General features: G+C 49.5%; 10 protein-coding genes across 10 annotated transcripts; 8 read left to right on the top strand and 2 right to left on the bottom strand.

Annotated features, from left to right (window-relative positions):
• Positions 1-1,013: 1,013 nt before the first annotated feature.
• Positions 1,014-1,551, top strand: N7525_009487 (uncharacterized protein; the record flags this gene model as incomplete). Its single annotated transcript, XM_061214750.1, is given in 2 exon segments — positions 1,014-1,301; positions 1,315-1,551. 2 exon segments carry the CDS (start codon positions 1,014-1,016, stop codon positions 1,549-1,551), a joined length of 525 nt encoding a protein of 174 aa, XP_061069181.1.
• Positions 1,552-2,822: 1,271 nt separating this feature from the next.
• N7525_009486 (uncharacterized protein) lies at positions 2,823-3,473 on the top strand (the record flags this gene model as incomplete). The annotated part of the gene is made up of 1 exon (XM_061214749.1): positions 2,823-3,473. One exon carries the CDS (start codon positions 2,823-2,825, stop codon positions 3,471-3,473), a length of 651 nt encoding a protein of 216 aa, XP_061069180.1.
• Positions 3,474-3,746: 273 nt separating this feature from the next.
• On the top strand, positions 3,747-5,039 carry N7525_009485 (zinc finger protein; the record flags this gene model as incomplete). The annotated part of the gene is made up of 1 exon (XM_002563542.1): positions 3,747-5,039. The coding sequence occupies one exon, from the start codon at positions 3,747-3,749 to the stop codon at positions 5,037-5,039; it is 1,293 nt and encodes a 430-aa protein (XP_002563588.1).
• Positions 5,040-5,626: 587 nt separating this feature from the next.
• Positions 5,627-6,442, top strand: N7525_009484 (uncharacterized protein; the record flags this gene model as incomplete). Its single annotated transcript, XM_061214748.1, has 2 exons — positions 5,627-5,637; positions 5,662-6,442. 2 exons carry the CDS (start codon positions 5,627-5,629, stop codon positions 6,440-6,442), a joined length of 792 nt encoding a protein of 263 aa, XP_061069179.1.
• A 349-nt stretch (positions 6,443-6,791) lies between these two features.
• On the top strand, positions 6,792-7,337 carry N7525_009483 (uncharacterized protein; the record flags this gene model as incomplete). The annotated part of the gene is made up of 1 exon (XM_002563539.1): positions 6,792-7,337. The coding sequence occupies one exon, from the start codon at positions 6,792-6,794 to the stop codon at positions 7,335-7,337; it is 546 nt and encodes a 181-aa protein (XP_002563585.1).
• Positions 7,338-7,841: 504 nt separating this feature from the next.
• N7525_009482 (class I SAM-dependent methyltransferase) lies at positions 7,842-9,434 on the bottom strand (the record flags this gene model as incomplete). Its single annotated transcript, XM_002563538.1, has 3 exons — positions 7,842-8,051; positions 8,108-9,078; positions 9,131-9,434. 3 exons carry the CDS (start codon positions 9,432-9,434, stop codon positions 7,842-7,844), a joined length of 1,485 nt encoding a protein of 494 aa, XP_002563584.1.
• Positions 9,435-9,760: 326 nt separating this feature from the next.
• N7525_009481 (putative cysteine synthase) lies at positions 9,761-11,303 on the top strand (the record flags this gene model as incomplete). Its single annotated transcript, XM_061214747.1, has 5 exons — positions 9,761-10,018; positions 10,086-10,145; positions 10,209-10,327; positions 10,391-11,067; positions 11,125-11,303. 5 exons carry the CDS (start codon positions 9,761-9,763, stop codon positions 11,301-11,303), a joined length of 1,293 nt encoding a protein of 430 aa, XP_061069178.1.
• A 109-nt stretch (positions 11,304-11,412) lies between these two features.
• Positions 11,413-13,359, bottom strand: N7525_009480 (Myb-like DNA-binding domain protein; the record flags this gene model as incomplete). The annotated part of the gene is made up of 1 exon (XM_061214746.1): positions 11,413-13,359. One exon carries the CDS (start codon positions 13,357-13,359, stop codon positions 11,413-11,415), a length of 1,947 nt encoding a protein of 648 aa, XP_061069177.1.
• A 248-nt stretch (positions 13,360-13,607) lies between these two features.
• On the top strand, positions 13,608-15,244 carry N7525_009479 (beclin 1; the record flags this gene model as incomplete). The annotated part of the gene is made up of 2 exons (XM_002563535.1): positions 13,608-13,692; positions 13,746-15,244. The coding sequence occupies 2 exons, from the start codon at positions 13,608-13,610 to the stop codon at positions 15,242-15,244; spliced, it is 1,584 nt and encodes a 527-aa protein (XP_002563581.1).
• A 2,427-nt stretch (positions 15,245-17,671) lies between these two features.
• N7525_009478 (uncharacterized protein) lies at positions 17,672-18,946 on the top strand (the record flags this gene model as incomplete). The annotated part of the gene is made up of 3 exons (XM_002563534.1): positions 17,672-17,844; positions 17,991-18,235; positions 18,324-18,946. The coding sequence occupies 3 exons, from the start codon at positions 17,672-17,674 to the stop codon at positions 18,944-18,946; spliced, it is 1,041 nt and encodes a 346-aa protein (XP_002563580.1).
• Between the last annotated feature and the right edge of the window lie 1,061 nt (positions 18,947-20,007).

Genomic DNA, 20,007 nt, shown 5'->3' with positions numbered 1-20,007 from the left:
ACTCATTCAGTCCATTAGTTACGCCGAGCTACTAACGTAATCGGTAAGCGAGCTGCGCACGCAAGCGAGCTGCGCAGCCCAAAACACATAGTAAACGTGATACTCTATTTCAACCACTAACGCTTTTATTCAATTCTACTATTTGCCGATAGCAACCGATAAGCATTGTTAGTGCTATATATCAATTTTGAGTAAATCGAGAACTTGCATTGTTATGGTAACGAAAAATACATTGCTGAACTCTAGGATATCTATAGATATATATATATCTCAGTCACCAATTTATCAAATTTCTCGAAACTCCCTAAAGCGACGTAATATTATATATAAACCAATAAACCAAAAGGAAATGTTCCTATAAACAACCGTTGTTGAGATATCAAGTTGTAATTTATCGCTTTTACTATGTGTTTTGGGCTGCGCAGCTCGCTTGCGTGCGCAGCTCGCTTACCGATTACGTTACCGACATATGGATGTATATCCTCACAACCTTATCTAACCTGTCAACATTACTAGACTGTTTATCATCTCCGCAATGCTTTATTTATAGCTGAGTGTGGGTCTCTATACCTCTGGTTGGTGCTAAACTCAATTAAAGCAACTCATCATCAGTAAGACCGAAAAGCTTGAAATTTGTACCTTGCAGAGCTCTATTAACCCGTCCCCGACGCACGAGAAGGAGACTTGATAAGAATTCCTGAATTTGTCCCTAATAAACATTTTTAAAGTACGTTGAGTCGTTATTAACTCGGAAGTAAGATTATAGTACAAATTGGGCAGGTTGTAGTTGAAAGGATTGAGGATTAGAGGCACGGAGTATGCGTTTCACATTTCGTTAGCAAGAGAAACCGCTGTTCGCGCGGTACTTTATCCTAGAACGGCTAGATTCCCCGCCAAGCCTTTTTACTGAACCAGATCTGCGCTACTCCGTACTTGGCCGTTCAACGTATATTGTACTCGATATCCGACTAAGTGTACTACTAGTACTCCGTAGTACTTAAGGGTGTAACAAAATGCCTTTGAAATATACAGAAGACGAGCAAGAATATTATGATCTCTTAGAACTCGCATCCTATTTGTGCTTGCAATGGCGCCTGGCTCGACCTCCTAGCAAAGGAGGTCGAATCTCGAAGGCTTCAAGCTGCACCCGTGATCTCATCCGTCAACATATCAATGCAGGAAAGTCGGTTTTCACAACTTGCACTGGCTCAACTGTACTTGCGTCTACAGGACTCCTCGACGGAAAGAACGCAACTATCAACCATGCTGGGTATAAATGGGCGAAAGAGAATTATCCTGCCGTCAACTAACTAGACTAAGGAAAAGAAATGGGTTGTTGACGGAAATATCTGGACTGGAGCTTGTGCTGTTGCAGGAATGGACATGGTTGCCTGTTGGCTCAAGGAGCAATTTGGACTAGAGGTTCTTACATATGCTGCCCGGAATCTGGACTACGAGCCTCGAGGGGTGGATGGTGTCTCACTTGTGATTCCTAGGAGATACGACGAGAGCGAAAAGCAGATCACCACCCATGCATTTTTCTATTATTAGACAGTCGATGTTATATTTCAAAGAATTAACGTACTGCATTCAAAGTAGTGAGAAATCCCAATGTTATCATTTCTTCAACTGTGCCCTGAAATCCTTATATAGGACCAAAAAGGAAAGGTCCGAAACGGAAAAGTGGGGGCAACCCCCGATTTGGTCGCATATTCCGCCAAGACTTCATACGTCACAACAATTGCGGTATCCTTCTAGACTTCCACGGCTTGGGGACTTTCGATATTTCATCTCCGCAAATACAATGAAAGTCAAGCAGAAATCTGTTTGTCAGAATTGTAGAACCCGGAAGCTAGGGGTATGTGCCCACCTCATTTGCCACGTTAGGATTGGGCCACTGACATTCTTATAATTTTAGTGCGATGGGAAGCGTCCAGAATGCAGCCAATGTTTTCTCTCAGGTCACAAGTGTGACGGCTATCGAACCGATTGGAAATTTATATCACACACTCCGAAGGTCTCGTCTACTTCACAGCAACACAACCAAGCTGCACTTGTTCAAAGGGAGAGCCAAGAGACAGTATCACGTGTCGATCAACAAGACTCGCCAACCGGACTTTTACCCCTTCAGGTCTATCTGAACCCCCTTAACGTATGTACTTTGACTGAGTTAATAACGAAAAGTTATGTTCCCCAAAACGAAGGGATTATACAAACGTGCAAGTCGGACTATAATGAGCCTCGAATCTGCGGGTCTTGGGTTGAAGTGCTGTCGAGCCTTCCATCCCTGAACACCCCCAGTCTGGTTCTTCCGAGGGCAGTCGCAGCATTGGGAGCTTTACTACTATCTCAGCCAAGTGAAACCAACATAACCTGCTCCCAAACCTACGACATGGCAATCCACACACTCCGACAAAGCTTTGGCTTGAATCCCCGTTCCCTTAGCACTGAACAAATACCAGCTATTATGTGTCTTACGCTAGTGGAAGTACTATTCCCCCAGTCTGACATTTATCTACGCGCTCGCTAACTGGTCAAAGCTTATGCTTCCAGATTCCGTCGCTGCTATAGCGTCGCACACCCAGGCTGTAGGCATGTTGCTACATGCCCACGGGCCGCACATGTGTAGTTCCGGATTACTACATAAGCTATTCGTCGGTTTTCGACCTCTTCTGGTTCGTGCTCTGCCCCTCTGATCTTTCTGCCCGTATGGCTGTTGAGCTTGGATATAGGTAGTGCAGGCGTTACGAAGCCGCCAGCCTACATTTTTAGCATCGCAACCATGGATTGACACCCCGTTCTCTCATTTCCCCCCATCACTCATGCAGAGCCTCCTTAATGAAGTTGTCATCCTTCCCGCCCTCCTCCACCAAAGCGATTCCGTCCTAGGAAGCTTGGTCCAGGCCGACTTGTCCGATATCAACAAACTATTCGGTTCAATCACCAACGTACTTATCCGCCTCGATGAACTGGAAACAGCGCTGCAGAAATCAGACCAACCTTGCTATTGGCGATGTGGTTATGTGTCACAAGAAGTACAATCAAGGGCCTCTGACGATACACATCTACCTCTTTTTTGGTACCCCAATGTCACCATGGCCAACGCCTTTACCCACCTATGGGCCTTCCGAATTATCTGCTTCTCCGAACTCATGAGATCCATTACGCATTTCCCTTGCCATGACCAAGAACAGCCGATCTGGACCGGGCAGCTTAGTATGGAATATGATGACATTCAGGGCCACATGATTGCATTTGCGAAAAATATATCTCTGAGTATGGTTTACCTACTACAAGAGGAGATGAGACTTTTTGGGCCGGCATCTACCATCTTCCCACTCCAGATGGCCTACAAAATATACAAGTCACTTGGCTCTGGGCATCAGTTTGACATTGCCTACATTGAGGGAATCGTTGATCAACTCCATAGAAAGGGCCTGAAGTCTGCCAGAGCTCTTGTATTCGATGACTAAATGCAACGATGAAACGCAGCATACTTCAAAATTCCATAATATACATGTAATGGCACATTCTTATCTACTTAGGTGCCTAGTACGTACCCTCCAACTTTAGGCACAGGATTAACCGTATGGCTGGATCCATGGACCCATGGATCTTTAAAAGTATGGTGAGTTAGGCAGGAGCCTTGGAGTTCCGTAAATGGATTTGGGTTTCTACCAGTCCACTCTCAGGAGTTTCTCACTTATTCGTCCTCTCACACCCGCTACGTCTCTCACATCTCCATAATGCAGCGGCGCCATCAAAGCAACGAGTCTGGCACCCCCAGTTCTGCCATCACATCTACCTTGCGTAAAGATATTGACCTTACGAACCGATTATCCGCCTTACTTGATGCTGCGCGAAATGAAGAGCTGATATCCGAACTGCAAATCCTTCCCTCAGCAGAACCCCATGAAGTGTTAAGCCGGGTTCTATCGCCAAGTCCCGTTGTTTCTACAACCTCCTCTTTCGCATTTTTCAACCACGCACAGCAGGCGAGCTCTGTTGGGTTTCGCAGTGTCGGGTTTGGTCAATGTGGAATTGTCTATGAGCGGCCAGGCCGCGCGTACGTGGTCAAGATTGCCCGCCCATCATTTGAAGATGCCCTTTGGGCGGATCTTCAAGCCCATTTGGCAGTGTATCACGCCTTCGCAAACCAGCAGTCCGTTGAAGTACGAACTCCCAAAGTCTTCTCATACGTGCCAAAAACGGACAATGAGTGGTGGGACGCGCATCTTGAGCTTTTTCACGGACTCCACCTGTCCTTCCCTCTACCGGCAATGGCGTTGATCACAGAACGAATACTACCGCTACCCAAACTCGCTCGACAGGCTCTAATAGATGCCTACTGCCCTGCGCCATCGCGAGTTGCTGTAACGGCTCAAGACACTAACCGTGATTGTTTGGCACGAATCTATCTTGGTCGTCGCCGAGGTGTGAATGACCCGCCTCCTGCAAACTTCACTTTAAGGAATTTCAACTTGTGTCTGGATCAGATGATCGAGCTCAATCTACCCATCCAACATTATGCCAAAGCTATCGGCCAGGCTATGGCAATTATGCATTGGTCAGCGAACGTGGATTGTTACGACGTTGAATTTGTCCTTGGTAGTGAAGGCGAAACAACATACACCCAAGAAATCTGTCTTTCGTCGGGGCTCAGCGTGGAACAGCTTGCATCAATGCCTCCTCATACAAGCCTTGATAAAATGATGCGTACCAACTTTCGCCGCCGAACCACTCGTGTCTGGGTCCTTGATTTCAATTTGTGCAGTAAATGGGAAGAACGAATGGGCCTTGAAAGGCCGGATGACTTGATCGCTCATCTCGTGGCAGCGTTCTTTGAAAATGGCCCGTATTACCCTCGCCCATCACAAGATCTTGAACCTGACAAGTCCCTCTGGGTCACGTTCAGCTCCTCATACCGTGACGCAGCAGCGAGTGTACTGTCAGTGCCAGGGAAGGACCCTCGACTCGCATTGCTTCCGCAGAAGTTTCTTGACGCTTGTGTACGGCGGCAATCGGAAGGTTCAGCTTAGGGGGAAATGACGCCCGGAGGAGAATATCTTTAGTTGTGTCGGAAGGGGTGTGTTCTATCATGCTGTTGCCTTTTGAGGACTCCATCAAGGATCAAACTTGCTTTGCTGAATGAATTCCCTATCATTATCATGCTTGCTATGAACGTGTTTAATGATGCTATATCCAAGTAATTGAGCCACGGAGTATCCTCCTATGGAAGGAAGCTCATCATATTTGACATCCCACTCGCCGTTACCCCTGTATAAATTTCTTGTATTTCACGACAATACACCATTCAGCTAAGAATAATTGATATCCATATCAGAGTACACATCAACATGCTAAAGGTATATTGTAGACATCATAGCCTCTGCTGAGGTCCGAGTCAAAAACTCGCTGAGCTTACTTGCTGGATGAATTTCTTCATACCAATTTCTTCCTCCACTTCATTGTTCCCACTTACATGGAGAACTGTAGCCTTCCTGTTTGATTTGACCTTTGTCATGTGACGGACTCGTTCCTTCCTCGTCAGGACTGTCCAAGTATCCAAACCCCCTCGTCACCTTCTCCTCTCTCCTTTCTTCCTCCTCTCTCCAGTGCAGTCACAATGAACCCCATGTGAGTGAAGTACATCCAAACAAGGCCATCTGCTAATGAGGGAATGCCTAGTGCTGGTAAAAAGCGTGGCAGAGTTGATGGAGACGAAGACCAGGACGACTACCCCGTGAGGTACAGGCCAGCACCCTTCTGCCAGCACTGTGGAGCAAAGTATCACCCAGGAACATGCTTCCCCCGCTGCCCCCGCTGCGACAGGAAGCATCCTGGAACGTGTACGGCGTTCTGTAGAAAGTGCGCGGGTATCGGTCACTCCTGGCGCCATTGCAGGTTGTCTGTCCCCGAGCACATTTGGCGAAAGCAGCGCCGCGGAGTGCATACGATCATTGAAAATGTCAACATCACTGTCCCTGTGGTCGACCCTGCGCCAGTGGTGACCCCCACTTCTCTGAACGCCGCCATCCTCACTCAGCTCGAGACAGCCCTTAGTGGGCTCCACGACAAGGCAGGCGTCCCCACTCATTCACGTGTGACCATGAACAACGTGAACATCACGACGAATATCATCGCTAAGAAAAGACCTCCTCCTATTGCTCCTGACACCTCACTACTGGAGAGAGTTAAACGAGCCCCCACTGGACCTGGGTCCAGCATCTCTAAGACTACGCCTGTTCCTACAAGCACTACTCATACGAAACCTGCTTTTGCCCAGCCATCCTTTGCTAGTCCGGCGTTTTCCCAGCCAATGTATTCACAGCCGGTATTTGGCCAGACTGCGTTTTCCCACCCGATTTTTTCACGGAAGAATGATGTTGGGATGGCCCCAGCTTGGCCCGGTCAGAGGCAATTTTCTGCGCATGCGACATGATAAGTTGCCAATTTATGTTGTGAAAGTTTAATTGAATGGAATCACACCAGGGGACCATGAGATGTCTATCATTGTGTATCACCACCACCCTGCTATGCGTGGGCTTGAATGAATTGTTGTTTGATTTACTTTCCTACCATGAGCTAGCCACATCAACTTCAAGTTTAACCATACGAGTCCCTGAAATTCTGTTTGATGAAGATTTAATTCCAGTTTCTCCATCATTTAGGGTTGTGTAGATTGACGATAACACCGATTCAGGTAACGATCGGCCCCGCAAGGTCCGCGGCGGCATCAGAGGCTTTCACCCTCTAGACACCCTCATAAACCCAATTCACGCTCGAGGGAAATGTCTTCTATCTCCATCAGACTCCCCAAAATCTATACTAGCGAAGGAACGAAGTGCGCCCCACCAACCGACTTCATCCTCGGAACATGGCACGTAACCCACTCCAGCCTCCCTTTGTGGAAAGGCAAGCGCAACGTCAACATCACCTACTCCCTACTCCCTGCAGATTCTGCCGGTGTACAGAAGATCGACGACCTGGTAAAATACCAAGCCATTAACTCTGAGAAAATCAAATCCGTCCACGGCATCGACACCCCAACGCCAGGTAACCCCGGCGCCTGGGATTGGCGTGGCAAAGGCTGGCTGATGATCGCGAGCTCGCACTGGGAGTGTCTCGGGTTCGGTCATACTGATGATGGTAACCAGTGGATTGTCACATACTTTGATAAATCGCTCTTCACTCCTGCGGGCATTGATATCTACTCTCGGAATAAAGAGGGTCTTACACAGACTACCGTCGAACAGATACTTGATGCTCTTAGGGGGCTTGGGGTTGAAAATATTACCGACCTCGTTAATAGCGTCTTTGAGATCCCTCGGAACTAGGGTCAAAGCTAGAGGTCAGTATGTTGTTCACGTGTTTTCGGAGTCTGTGGGAAGCAGAGGGCTCAGCTTGTTGAGTCACGACAGCGCGACGGGCAGACGGTGGGGGAATTTGACACCTGCCTGGATCCATCTTCGCCGGTTTGAGGGAAAGCCGCTGAACATCACTGTCTCTTGGTTCTGAGACGTCTCAAAATTTCTCCCAATTCCCTGCCAGACGAACATCTGAATGTGACAATGACCATCGGACTCCCATGAGCGGCCCTTTGCTACGAATTCTGGAGCCCGTTGCTGTCCGAGACCAGGTGTCGCGTCTCAATCCGTCGAGTCTACAGGCCTGCTTCCACTGGGGACTTCTCCTCCACCTATCACAATCCACATATGCGGTGGCCCCGGCGTGTTGTCGAGGAACAGAAGCCAAGTCCATTCTCATAGAAAGAAAGGTGCTTACGTGGTAAGCAGAGCCAACAAGGCATAGTTAAATGATATTGACATCAAGATCTATATCTACACAGTCATCAACATGCTAGCATTCTTATACCAGCTCAGCAGCGGATTCTCCCCGTTCCGAGTCTCCGTATCCTCAATATAGGCCCAGCGATGCACGAACTCCTCATGGCTCGTGACCTGCGTCAGCTTCCCCGTAATAGCACGATACATATCCTCGACGACATTAAAGTCCGTCGGGAAGAAGATATCGAAGTAGCCTTGGTGGACCTGTAAAGAGTAATTAGCAAGGTCCGGAGTTCACATCGTATAAAATATCCACATACAAAAGGAGTCGACACTGGCACTGTCTGCCGCTGATACCGAGTCTGCACGACCGGCGCGTTGATCCCGGGCACGGCATCTGGCAAGGAATTGAAGTCACTGGAGACGAGGCGGTGGGCCGGGAAATGCTGATTCAGAACATCAAAGAACTGCATCAGTCGGGTTGGTATGTACTCAGGCAGGGTGTATTCCTTCCGGAAGGGCGCCGCCGAGCGGAGGCCGCGGAGCAGCGGCGGTCCCAAGGGGCTTGGGAATGGGCGGCGGGCGGCGGCCTGACGCACGCGTAGGAAGCGAGCTGCGACGGGGTCGAGCTGGTTGTTGTAATACTCGTGGAACTCGCCGTCCGCATCGATGAGCACACCGCCCTGCTGTGGCATCTCGGTGCCTTGTTGGTAGCGGATGGTGTCGTGGGCGAAGTTATCGAAAACCTCCAGGGCCAGGAAGAAACACGGGGAATGCACGTATGTGTCCCAGTCGAAAATCGACCGATTTACAATCTCGACGTGGTCCCGGTGTCCCTTGGCACTGAGCTTGTCGGTCAAATTCTTGTACTGTAGATCTGCCAGTGCGGGCGAGATCTCAATGATCTTGAACTTGGTGCGCTGGTACACCTCGTAATCGGTGTCGCGGATGAAATCCAGGATGTTTAACATCATTGTGCCGTTTCCTGCACCCATTTCGTAGATGATCAGGTCGTGGTACGGGTATAGAGTCAGCTTGTAGTTTGACACCAAGTACCGCGCAATGGTCTCGCCATAGTATGGTCGGAACAGCTCGGTCGGTGTGTGCCATAGCTGTCGGGCGATATCTGGGTTCGTCGCATCCAGCTTGTCTTCAAACTCCGTGTACCGTTCGCCAAGGAGTTTGTGGAACGCCGGCCCGTCTTCGATGTTGTTGAAGTCGAACGGCTCTCCGGGGCTGAAAATGGTCGCGTGCTTGGAAAAATAACCGTAATGCGGGTTGTAGAGGCTGTCTAAAAGCACAACGTCAGAATTGTTCTTGCTTCACCTAGCTGCCGAACTCACCGTCGATGAACTCGCGTGTCAGCATCTTCACCTGCCGCGGCCGTTCGCGGCGGTTGCGTAGCTCCTTCGCCGTCACTGTCGGATACGTCCTGTATTCCTCATCGATGTTCTTAGGGTAGTCCCCTCGTTTTGTCCAGAGCTGGATATCATCGTGCGGTTTGCGCTTCACGTTGACAGGTGTGCGCCGCGTGAGAAATGACCGGGATTGTGGTCGAGTAAGTACAGAAGGTGACCGCCTTAATGATCGACACGCTGGATGACGGAAGAGCTGTCGGAACAACTGGGTAAGGACTGGCGAGTCCATTGTGAATGTAGAGCTAAGCTCAAGGTTGTTCCGGGGAAGAAGAACGGTGTTTCCGGATAACCTTTCTGGCCTCAGGCAGGATACCACGTGCCTTAGGCAAAACTCATCATCTTCGATTTCTTCAACATTCGGAGCTTACGAGGTTCCTAAGGTGGGACGTAAGCTCGATTAAAAGAGAAGTTTTATATTGGCTTTCAACATTCCATCTCATCAACGACGTACAGGCAGTTTCTCATCTTCCACCACAGGAGCCTGATGGTCCGAGCTTCATATCTCCCGTCTATGCGCATAACCTCAATCCTCGAGACATAAGACGGCATTATAAGATGTCAGATCGTTCCGCGGCGTACGTGGGCACAGCCTTCGTGGCTGGCGTCTGCTTGGCATTCGCATATCAGGAATTGTCACGTCCCAGAAACGAGGATAATGTGACAGAACAAGTATCACCAACAAGTGGCCTCATCGCCCGACCTGGCCCGCCCAGTATCGTGGAAGGCATCGAAGGCTGCATTGGAAACACGCCTCTATTCCGAATCAAGTCACTATCTGATGAGACGGGATGTGAGATTCTAGGCAAAGCAGAGGTATGTAGGCTTGGTACTTCGTATACCACTTCGAAACGAGCTAGCAATGCGCTAACAATGCCCGCAGTTTTTAAATGGCGCTGGACAAAGTTCAAAAGACCGAGTTGCTCTAAGCATGATTGAGATCGTATGCTAAAATACAATGCCAAAAAAACCACTACATTAGTCCAACATCACTAACTCTAATCAGGCAGAAGAACAAGGTATCCTGACACCGCATTCAGGCGACACGATCTACGAAGGAACATCGGGATCAACCGGTATCTCCCTAGCAACACTAGCCCGGGCAAAGGGCTATCTAGCACACATGTAGGTATACGCCACCGTGGTTTCTCACCCAATAACACAAACACTAATGCACATGCAACCCAGCTGTCTGCCGTCCGACCAGGCAATTGAAAAATCAAACCTGCTTCTGAAACTCGGGGCAATCGTGGACCGGGTCCTGCCAGCACCAATAGTGGAGAAAGACAACTTCGTCAATCGCGCACGAGCACTAGCAAAGACGCACACGGCCTCATCGGGCATCCCCTCTGCGTCAGCGGAAGAGCAATCCGATCTTCCCGCGGCAGACGACCGCATGACCCGTGGCCGGGGCTTTTTCGCCGACCAATTCGAGAACGAAGCTAACTGGCGCGCGCACTATGAAGGGACCGGCCCAGAGCTGTACGCCCAGTGTGGGGGCCGGATTGATGCGTTTGTAGCGGGCGCCGGCACCGGTGGGACCATTTCCGGCGTCGCGAGATTCTTGAAGCCCTTGCTGCCTAGACTTTCTGTTGTGCTGGCTGACCCGCAGGGAAGTGGGCTTTTTAATCGAGTGGTTTACGGTGTTATGTTTGATGTCAAGGAGAGGGAGGGAACGCGTCGGCGTCGTCAGGTTGATACTATCGTTGAGGGGATTGGGATTAACCGTGTCACGGCGAATTTCGAGGCTGGGAAGGAGTTGATTGATGATGCGGTGCGTGTCACTGATGCACAGGCTTTGGCTATGGCTCGGTGGCTTGTCGAAAAGGATGGGATCTTTATTGGGAGTAGCAGTGCAGTGAACTGTGGGTTCATTACCTCTTTGCGTATTACATCTGTGATTTACTAATGGCGAATTCTAGGTATTGCCGCTGTCAAGACAGCAAGGAAGCTTGGCCCTGGTCATCGGATTGTCACAGTACTTTCTGACTCTGGCTCAAGACACCTGTCTCGGTTCTGGGCCAAGGCGGGAGATGTGGGTGGCGCTGTTGATACGAAGCTTGAAGATGTTATGAATGCACGGGACGAAGACTTCCAATAGATAGATTAATTGAATATGATATGGTAGTCTGGCTATGGATATGGATGTGTAGATTTATCGATCATCGATCACTGGCCCCCTATTAGTATAATGCGGTTGCACCCACTCGTCATGTTCTAGAGTTTATAAAAATGCCCAAGAAGCTGTTTGGAGCAGACGCCTTACTGTCGGTTGTCTTGGTCACCTCTTTGAAGTCGAGCTGTTCAAGCTCTTCCTGGGCAGTGCCTTCGGACGCAGCATCGCTATCTCCAGTCTCATCTTTGACTTCCTCCACTGCTGCTTCAGATTCCATTTCATCCTTTATCTCGTCCAGTGTTTCTCCTTCCTGCTGCTGCCGCTCTTCCGGCTCCGCCTGTTCCTCCATGTCCCTGGTCATTCCAGAGGTAAAGCCTTCGCCAACAAAAGCACGCAGCAGCTCAAACTCAACCTCATGTCGTGATCGGCCCTTGAAGTGACTTTGTATCTGACCCCAGGTAAGATCCGATCGGGTGCTGAGTCTGGACAGAGTTGCCAACTCAGGCTGCGACCAGGCAGCGGAAAGGGGAGGCGGATTGGCGAGGCGGCGGGTCCAATGATTGAAGAACCAGTGCCAAACTGTCTGGTATTCGCGACCTGGTAGCATGTGCATCACATCGCTAGCCTTCTTTTCCTGTTTGTGCATCATGCACACGATCAACTTTGCTTCATCGGGGGCAATGGGCCGCCTTTTGCTTGGAGTGTTTTCCATGGGGTACGGCGTTGGGGCCAGGGTGCTGGCTGTGGTCTTGGGTGTTAAAACGCCTTGTACCATAGGATCAAATGGCACTTCGTTTTTATATTCTGCTCCAGGTGCTTCATTTTCCTGGTCATTTGGTCCGCAGCCTTCTTGGAATTGTTCGTCAGGCACTCCGTCTTCTAGGTGGTTCTGTTCGAAGCCTCCATCTTCAGGGCATGCTTCAGGCCCTTCATCTATACGATTGCTCGATTCGCAGCGCTCTTCTTCGAGGTCTGCGTCAGGCACTTCCTCCTCTTGATCCCTCGTCTCACAGCCCCCTTCGTGACCATCTACTTCAATAACAGGATCTGGCTGCTTCGAAGGGGTAGATGGACCATCGTTCTCTTTCGTGGGAATGTGGCGCTTCCCGCGGATAATTTTCACCTTTGATGGTGTCGGTGACGGCTCATAGTCCTGCAAAGGGTCATCTGACTCGTTTCCATCTGGTACTGCCGCAAAAGACCAGTCGTGCGTAACAGGGCTAGAGTGGTATTTGCGCTTCGCGGCTGGTCGGCGCTTACTCGGCGTGGCCTTGGGTTTCGTTTCTGTGCGCGGCTTACGGGGCTTGCGCACAGCCCAGACAGAGCCGCTCCCTGGCGGGGACTGAGACCTGGCAGGTGGGGAGAAGCCCACGTTTGATTTGCGGGTCTCGGTGGTGGGTGTTGAAAAAGATGGGGGCAATTCAGGCACTGCCCAGAGTGGATCTTGGGGTTTAGAAGCTGGGATAGGGTCGGTAGGATGGAAGACATGTTCTTCCTTGGTCGTAGGACTGTGCCCTGCAGTCCCAGATGCTTTAAAAGTAAACACGAAATCCAGGGAGGTATCCATGTCCGTCTGCAGCTGTTTCGATGGTGACTCTTCGCGCGGAGCATTCGAAGAACGACCACCAGGAGAAGATGCCATAGAAAAGAACTCATCCTCCTCTTCCTTGGTGTCATTGTCATCGTCCGCATCAGGATCTTCCGGCCCATCCAGGTCACCCTGGGGGAGCCATGATCGCAGGTGGTCACCAGCGTCGTCCTCGCCCCGCATGCCCAGGAGATGTCCATTGTCTACCACGATGTCCCCGGTCTGCAAGTCAATCTCATCACCGATGTCGGTAAAGTCCTGGCTGTATTTCGCGAAAATGCCTTCAAAGAGAGACTTCAGTCGCGAGTCATTTTGTGCGCGCGCGGCTGGGAGATCAAATTCTGGGGGCACTTCTTCGCCGTCGTCGGGGGTATATGATAGACATGGTCTTTTCGCCGGTCGTTCCATATTGTCCTGCATCGAGTGGTCCATGCTGCCGTCCGGACCGTTCATGGTTGCGGATAAGAATTGATGGGCGCGTGCCTTAGAAGTGATAGGACATCGAGTGCGTACTTGAATAACGCATAATTAAATCCGGCAACAAACTGCTGATTATAAAAGTAAAGTGAGGTGTGTAGGCGCAAGCGCGAGCAAATATGCGGCGAAAGGGAAAAACAAAGCAAAAATGACGTTCTCCCGAAGCTCCTTTGGAGCTCCCCGACTTCCACTCCCCCACATACCTCTGGGATGAATTAGCAACCATGTACTGCCAGAAGTGTCGCACGCCACTGAAGCTAGATGGCTCAATAGAGTCACTCAACCCAGCTGCCTTTGACTTGTTATCCAGTAAGTTCACACAGAGCGATCGCTCCGATCCCGCTAATCAAGCTGCGGTCTAGACTCTACCGGCAAGACGTTGTCAGATACCGGAGCTGTCTCCTCGTCAGCGCGATCGTCATATCCGCCCGAACACCGCGACAAGTATGACCAGTCCTCTAAAAATGCTACCTCGCCGGTTTACAGACGGTCTATCCCCGCCCCGCGTGCAGGAGGCCAGCACAACCCGGCGACACCCCGAGCTGATAGCGGCAATATGTCGTTCGTGATGCTTACTGAGTCTCAAGTCGCGCCGCCACCGACCAGTGAGAGTAGTGCGTCTGGTCGAAGCAAACGAAACCATACACAAGCCCAACTCCGTAACCAGGAGGATGGGTCATTTGTTGATCAAGTGGAGAAGACGACACGGCTGTTTGAAATAGTCTCGGCGCGGTCTGACATCGACCATCCGATTTGCGTGGAATGCACTGAGCTGCTTGTGGAAGGATTACAAAAACGTTTGGCTGGATCTACGAAAGAGCGAGATGCCTACATCTCGTTTCTTAGGAACCTGGACGGGTCAATCCCGACCGAAGAGGAGCTGCAGGCGGCACAGAAATCGTTGGATGAGAGCTTGGAAGCGGAGCGGGCCGCATTTGCAGAGCTGCAGTCTCTAGAGAAAGAAAAGGCAACTCTAGATGCAGAGATTGCGAGCTTAGAGATCGACTCGCGACGCCTAGATGCGGACGAGGAGAGCTTTTGGCGGTCTCGCAATGCGTTTGCCTTGACGCTGACCGAGTTTCAAAACGAACGGGATGCGCTCAATATGCGTTATGATCATGACTCCCAGCAGCTTGAGAGACTGCAACGGACGAATGTCTACAATGACGCGTTCTGCATTGGTCATGATGGATATTTCGGTACTATCAATGGACTACGATTAGGCAGGCTGGCCAATCCATCCGTTGACTGGCCTGAAATAAATGCTGCATGGGGACAAACAGCTCTACTTCTGGCTACGATAGCCGAAAAACTCGGATTCCAATTTCAGGGGTATCGTCTCAGGCCGCTGGGGTCCAGCTCGCGGATTGACAAGATTGAATATCCCACGCAGCCATCCGGTCAGCCCGTCGAGGGAGCTGCACCTAAAGTGACGCAATTAGACCTGTTCTCGTCCGGCGATCTCCCGCTGAACCTTCCTTGGCTTCACCGTCGCTTTGACGCGGGCATGGTGGCGTTCCTTGAGTGTCTGCGCCAGCTGGGGAAGTTTGTTGAAAAGTCCCCCGCGCCCGTTATATCTCCCCGTCGAGGCCCGACCGGCGCCACCGCACCGGGGTTAAAACTGCCCTATGAGATTAAGCGAGATCGTATTGGCGATGCTAGTATCAAGTTGGGCTTCAACCAGAATGATGAGACGTGGACTCGAGCCTGCAAGTACACGCTCACTTGCTGCAAGTTCCTCCTTGCGCATGCCAGCAATCTCGCTAGCACGGGGTCTAACAACTCAGCTGCTGTCGCGGCTGCAGCCGTAGCAGCCGCGGAACAAGCCAGAGAGGAAACGGCCTCGAAGAATAAAACATGAAATGATGAAACACCAAGCCATTTTTTTTTTTTAATAAAAAAATGAAAATAAAAGGTGAGGCTGACGAGATCCAAATTCCAGTCGTGTGGCTGAAAAATCGCGCAGATGGATGAAATTAAAGACCTGCACAGCGCATCACTTCGTACTTTGTCGCTAAGCCCCAAGTACGATGTACGATGTACGATGTACATCATAGGGGGATGGCGATGACGTGCCACAGCCCTAGATGTTTCAACCCAGGCCGAACCCCAACGCCTCATTGGCCTGTCACAACACGACTGGAATGACGAGGTGGCCCAACCAATCCCCTGACATACGTCGGCTGGGTGCAGCACTGGCGCGTGGGGAACAGACCTCCCCACTTGCCTCATAACTCCAATTTCCCTACTCCGGATGAGCGCGGGAGATAGAAGTTGCCCCCGATATGCGTACGTTTCAGTCTGCGCGCTACATCCTAGTACCTGCATGCGATCCGAGCCGGTGAACGATGGTCCGTGGACCTATGAGCGTGTCGGCGGCAGATATCTCCGTCTACGGGCGGCTCGTAGTGGAGGCGCTCCACGCGGGATGGCCGTTGTGTTTCCACTGTTCACTCCCAGAGCGTTGAATGTTGTATTTATATTTGTTTATATCGCTCTGTTGCGTCCGTATTTATATTGAACGAGAGAGAAGAGAAAAAATTACACCCGGTAATTTCTATGTAATTAATCTCCAAGGATTAATTATTTCGGAGCTTGGATACCTCCAGGGCTGATTTCGGGTTGGTATTTACGCGCTCTTTTTCTATTTTTGCTTTTTCAAGTGTCTTAAAATTGATTTTTCTTCCCCTTTCCCTATTAAATCTCATTGTACTCTGTATTCTGTACTCTGTACTTTGCCTCACTTATTCAGATATACTCAAAGCAAAAATACCTCCCATCCTCTCGGGGACAAGGATTCTTTCTCCCCGAAAGACAAAAAAAACCCTGTAGATCAGTGCAGCGACCATCAACCTATTAATCCCAGCTGACCACACTAGTTCCTGAGTTTTGCACTGGGAGTTCTAGCCCTTGAGGTATGGGCCACACGTGCAGGTGATAACGCATGTGCACCGTTGTATATGAGCGTAGGATTGAGTCGAGTCCGATGAAATCTACCCAGGCCGAGGGTAGGTATCACGTTCATAGATAAGCATTGTACGACCTGTTCAACCCCGAGGGAACACACATATACAGCGTAAGCAGACGTACTTTTGACGGATCGCTAGGAAGTATTCCGCGAAACAGGAAAAAAAGATAAAAGATAAAAAAAAGATAAAGGTCCAGGTCCAGGTAGCACGGACCTTGCATCGTACGTTTTAATGAGTTTCGGCCGGATATTATTTAACAATATCACACTTTGCGCTATACGCTATACGCTATAAATGTCAGGGGAAATTGGTCAGGGTAACCTTGTCGCGAGCCCATAGCGCATGGATATTCCCCCTTGATGATCGGTGGATTTTTAACGGGTTTAACGGTTTTTACTCCTTGCTGGGTTTGACAGTTGAGATCTGGCACGTTATGTTGTATGCAGATATATGTAGATCTGTATAATACGTATCATGTTCATGATATACCATACATATACGGAGTATCCATGGTTATGTATTCGACGTGGCTGAAGGATCCACGGAACTGGGAATTTAAACTCGGAAGACAAAGACCTGTCAAGGAAGATTCGGCCCGCTCCCGTTTTATTTTGATCTGCAGGTTATTATTTGATGTATTATATTATTATAGTATAGTATAGTAGGTTGTATAGTGTACGATAGGATAGAAGTATATTGTAATATCTACTCTCTCCGTACTATGTACTATGTACTCTGTACTCAGTCAAAAAAAAAAAGAAAGAAAAAAAGAAAAGGCAACGGAAAATGCATCCAATTTGCGGCCAGTGCACTGCATGTAATAGTTCGCTTAGGCTGTAAAGGACAAAAGTACCTTCTCCACCCAGATCCTCCAGGGCTAACGGTAATATTATAATAGGAAATAGTCAGAAATATAAAGAATATACAATATAACAAATATAATAAAGAATCCAGATCAACTCCTACCACAAAAAGACCAAAACCCGAGAGTATATTCTCCTCATTACTCCGTACACGTCGATGACAAGTTGCCTGTATAGCCACAGGGCCATAGCAAGGCCAATGGAGCCCAGCCGACGAGCTGATTTGTCCGGGGAAGCAGGGGGTCGTGCGTCCGCGTGCACGTCGCCGCAAAGAGAAGGGAATTCCTTGGCCCCCTCATCTCGTCTTTGCTTTTTTATATTTTTTATGTTTATTTGATTTTCTATTTTCTAGAACATATTATGATTTGCATTCCTTAAAAAAGAATTTATTATGGACAACAGAACCTCGATTTTGCTTTGATATGAGAGAATCCATATCCTAATATACTGTTAATCATGGACAATAATTACACCCCCATCTCACCTCAATCGCCAAACGTCTTTCGACCCCGCCGATCGGATGACTGGCACGAATATCGTGAAATCATCGAACAGCTCTACCGCAACGACCAGTTGAAACTACGCGATGTGAAACGCATCATGGAAAGAGATTATAAGTTCTTTGCATCGTATTACTATCCTTTTTCTTCTTCTTCTTCTTCTTCTTCTTCTGCTTCTTCTGCCTCAGCATCTTCATTCTTTCGAATACGCTTGCGTATTCATTCCATATAGATCCCCTCTTTGCTCGCAGTATCACCTAACTCCAGTCCATTAGAGAAAAACAATACAAAGATCGTCTTGCTGCATGGCATGTTCGAAAGAACATCAAAGCCAAAGAAGTCCATCTCATGCTTCGCAAGCAACAGAAGCGCGCCGCCCAAGGCAAACAGACTGCTTTCCGGGTAAACGGCCAGAACGTGGATCCAAAACGTATCGCCCGCTTCGTGCGTCGCTATGGGACATCATGGGATACCAACCGAGACAAGAAACCAGAGACAGAGCCACAAAGCCCCGAGCCTCGTGAGTCGAAATCAACATCCCAATTTGATGCAGAACCGGGGGATGAGCTATATCAAACCCGGACCACACAGAAACTAATAACCAACAGAAACACCCTCCGACATGACTTGCTACACCCCACCACCATCAGACGAACACAGCGCCACAACACCTATCTCACCAATCCCCGACATGCAATCGCCAACCCGAGAGATGCCGCCCTACCCACTCGGTTCATACGGTAAATCCACAGCCGTTCCGGTGAGTGTGAGTGTACCGAATGATATTGATGGAAGATATTTCTTTCTAGACCCAAACCACCTCGAAAGCCTGCCCGATCTGGAACTGGAAGAAAGCCCGTCCATGCCGATGTCTATGCACTCAACCCGTCATCTCCACTCCTACCACCATTCAATAGGCAACCATCTCTCACACGGTGTACACGGGGCACACGGCTCTCACGGCTCGCATGGTGTGCACAGCCCCCATGCCGCTAGCGTACACGGTGCTCACAATTCTCACCCTGCGCATGGTCACCCTGGGCCGGCACCGAGGGATCTCGAGGATGCGCCCAGTGAAGCAGATACCCATCCGCCTGACTGGAATACGGTTGAGTCGTTCCAGACGAGACTGCAGAATTTGGATTTCACGCTTACGCAGTCGATGTCGAAGTGGGCTAGGGACCAGGATCCTAACCATGAGCCTCCTCACCATGAGGGATTGGGGATGTGATTTTGATGGTTTTGGTTTACATTCTGATTCGTTTTTTCTTTCTATTCATTTCTCTTGCCTCATTTGCTTTCTATCTATGTGTTGATTTCCCCCCCTTTCCCATCAGCGTGTGAGCCTGTTTTCTCTTCTCGTCTTTTTCTCTATGTATATGGTTTGCTCTGTTCCCATCCTCACCTCCTTTCCAAACATAGCCCAGGGGAGGAAGACTCATAGCAAGGGCGTTCTTATTATGGCTTCTCCGCGTTTTAGATTGGTGATGTATGCATGGCATCTGAATTTCTGTATATCTTGCATTGTGCTGCTTCAAGTATGGGTAGCACGAGAAAGGCCACGTCTCAGCTCCAAAACAACAACGATATCCGCTCGACCGACATTATCCTCCCAACTCAACCCCGGCGCCAGTCTCAGCTATGTCTCACCCAAACGATATCTCCTCTCAGACACATCCCTCAAACCCCTGTGCTGCAACCCTCGTCTCGAATCCTGAGCACTTCTACAACACACCCCAGCCCTGTTGCTTATTACCCCGACCAACCCGGCAAATTCACCGTGCGCCCTTACAATCATGCTACACTTCATCCCAGACAAGGTCATGGGTGTACCAGCTCCACGGCCCCGTCTCTCCCTCCGGGATTCCCATGCACAGGATATTACACTGGACATGACTGGGACCCGATGTTTAAACGGAGTATCTGAAACATGCGGTTCCTCGCGGGGACTTATCGTAAAACTCTACACTATTACACATAATCGCCGTGTATATAGCCCTAGCGCATCCAGACCACCGCCACGGGATAAGCCATATGGACACGTACATAGCAATACATGACACAACCGGAGAGAAAGCAGCATGGAGAGCGCAATGAATAAGCATTGAAATGAATTTATGAGCGCCTTCATCTACGAAGTAGCGTTTAAGCATAACTCCGTACACTAGACCTACCGAAGGTATGACGACGATACATCACAAGGTCAAGAGCTTCATAGGGCAGAGTGTTGATCAGTGCAGAAGCTAGAGTTATCACAAATCAGCAGGTAAAAAGAACAAACCTCGGCCCCTT

Source organism: Penicillium rubens (assembly GCF_028828025.1).
Source record: "Penicillium rubens strain IBT 27055 chromosome Unknown utg000003l_segment0_segment0, whole genome shotgun sequence".
Taxonomy (NCBI): Eukaryota; Fungi; Ascomycota; class Eurotiomycetes; order Eurotiales; family Aspergillaceae; genus Penicillium; species Penicillium rubens.
This window is presented reverse-complemented; position numbering and strand designations above follow the sequence as displayed.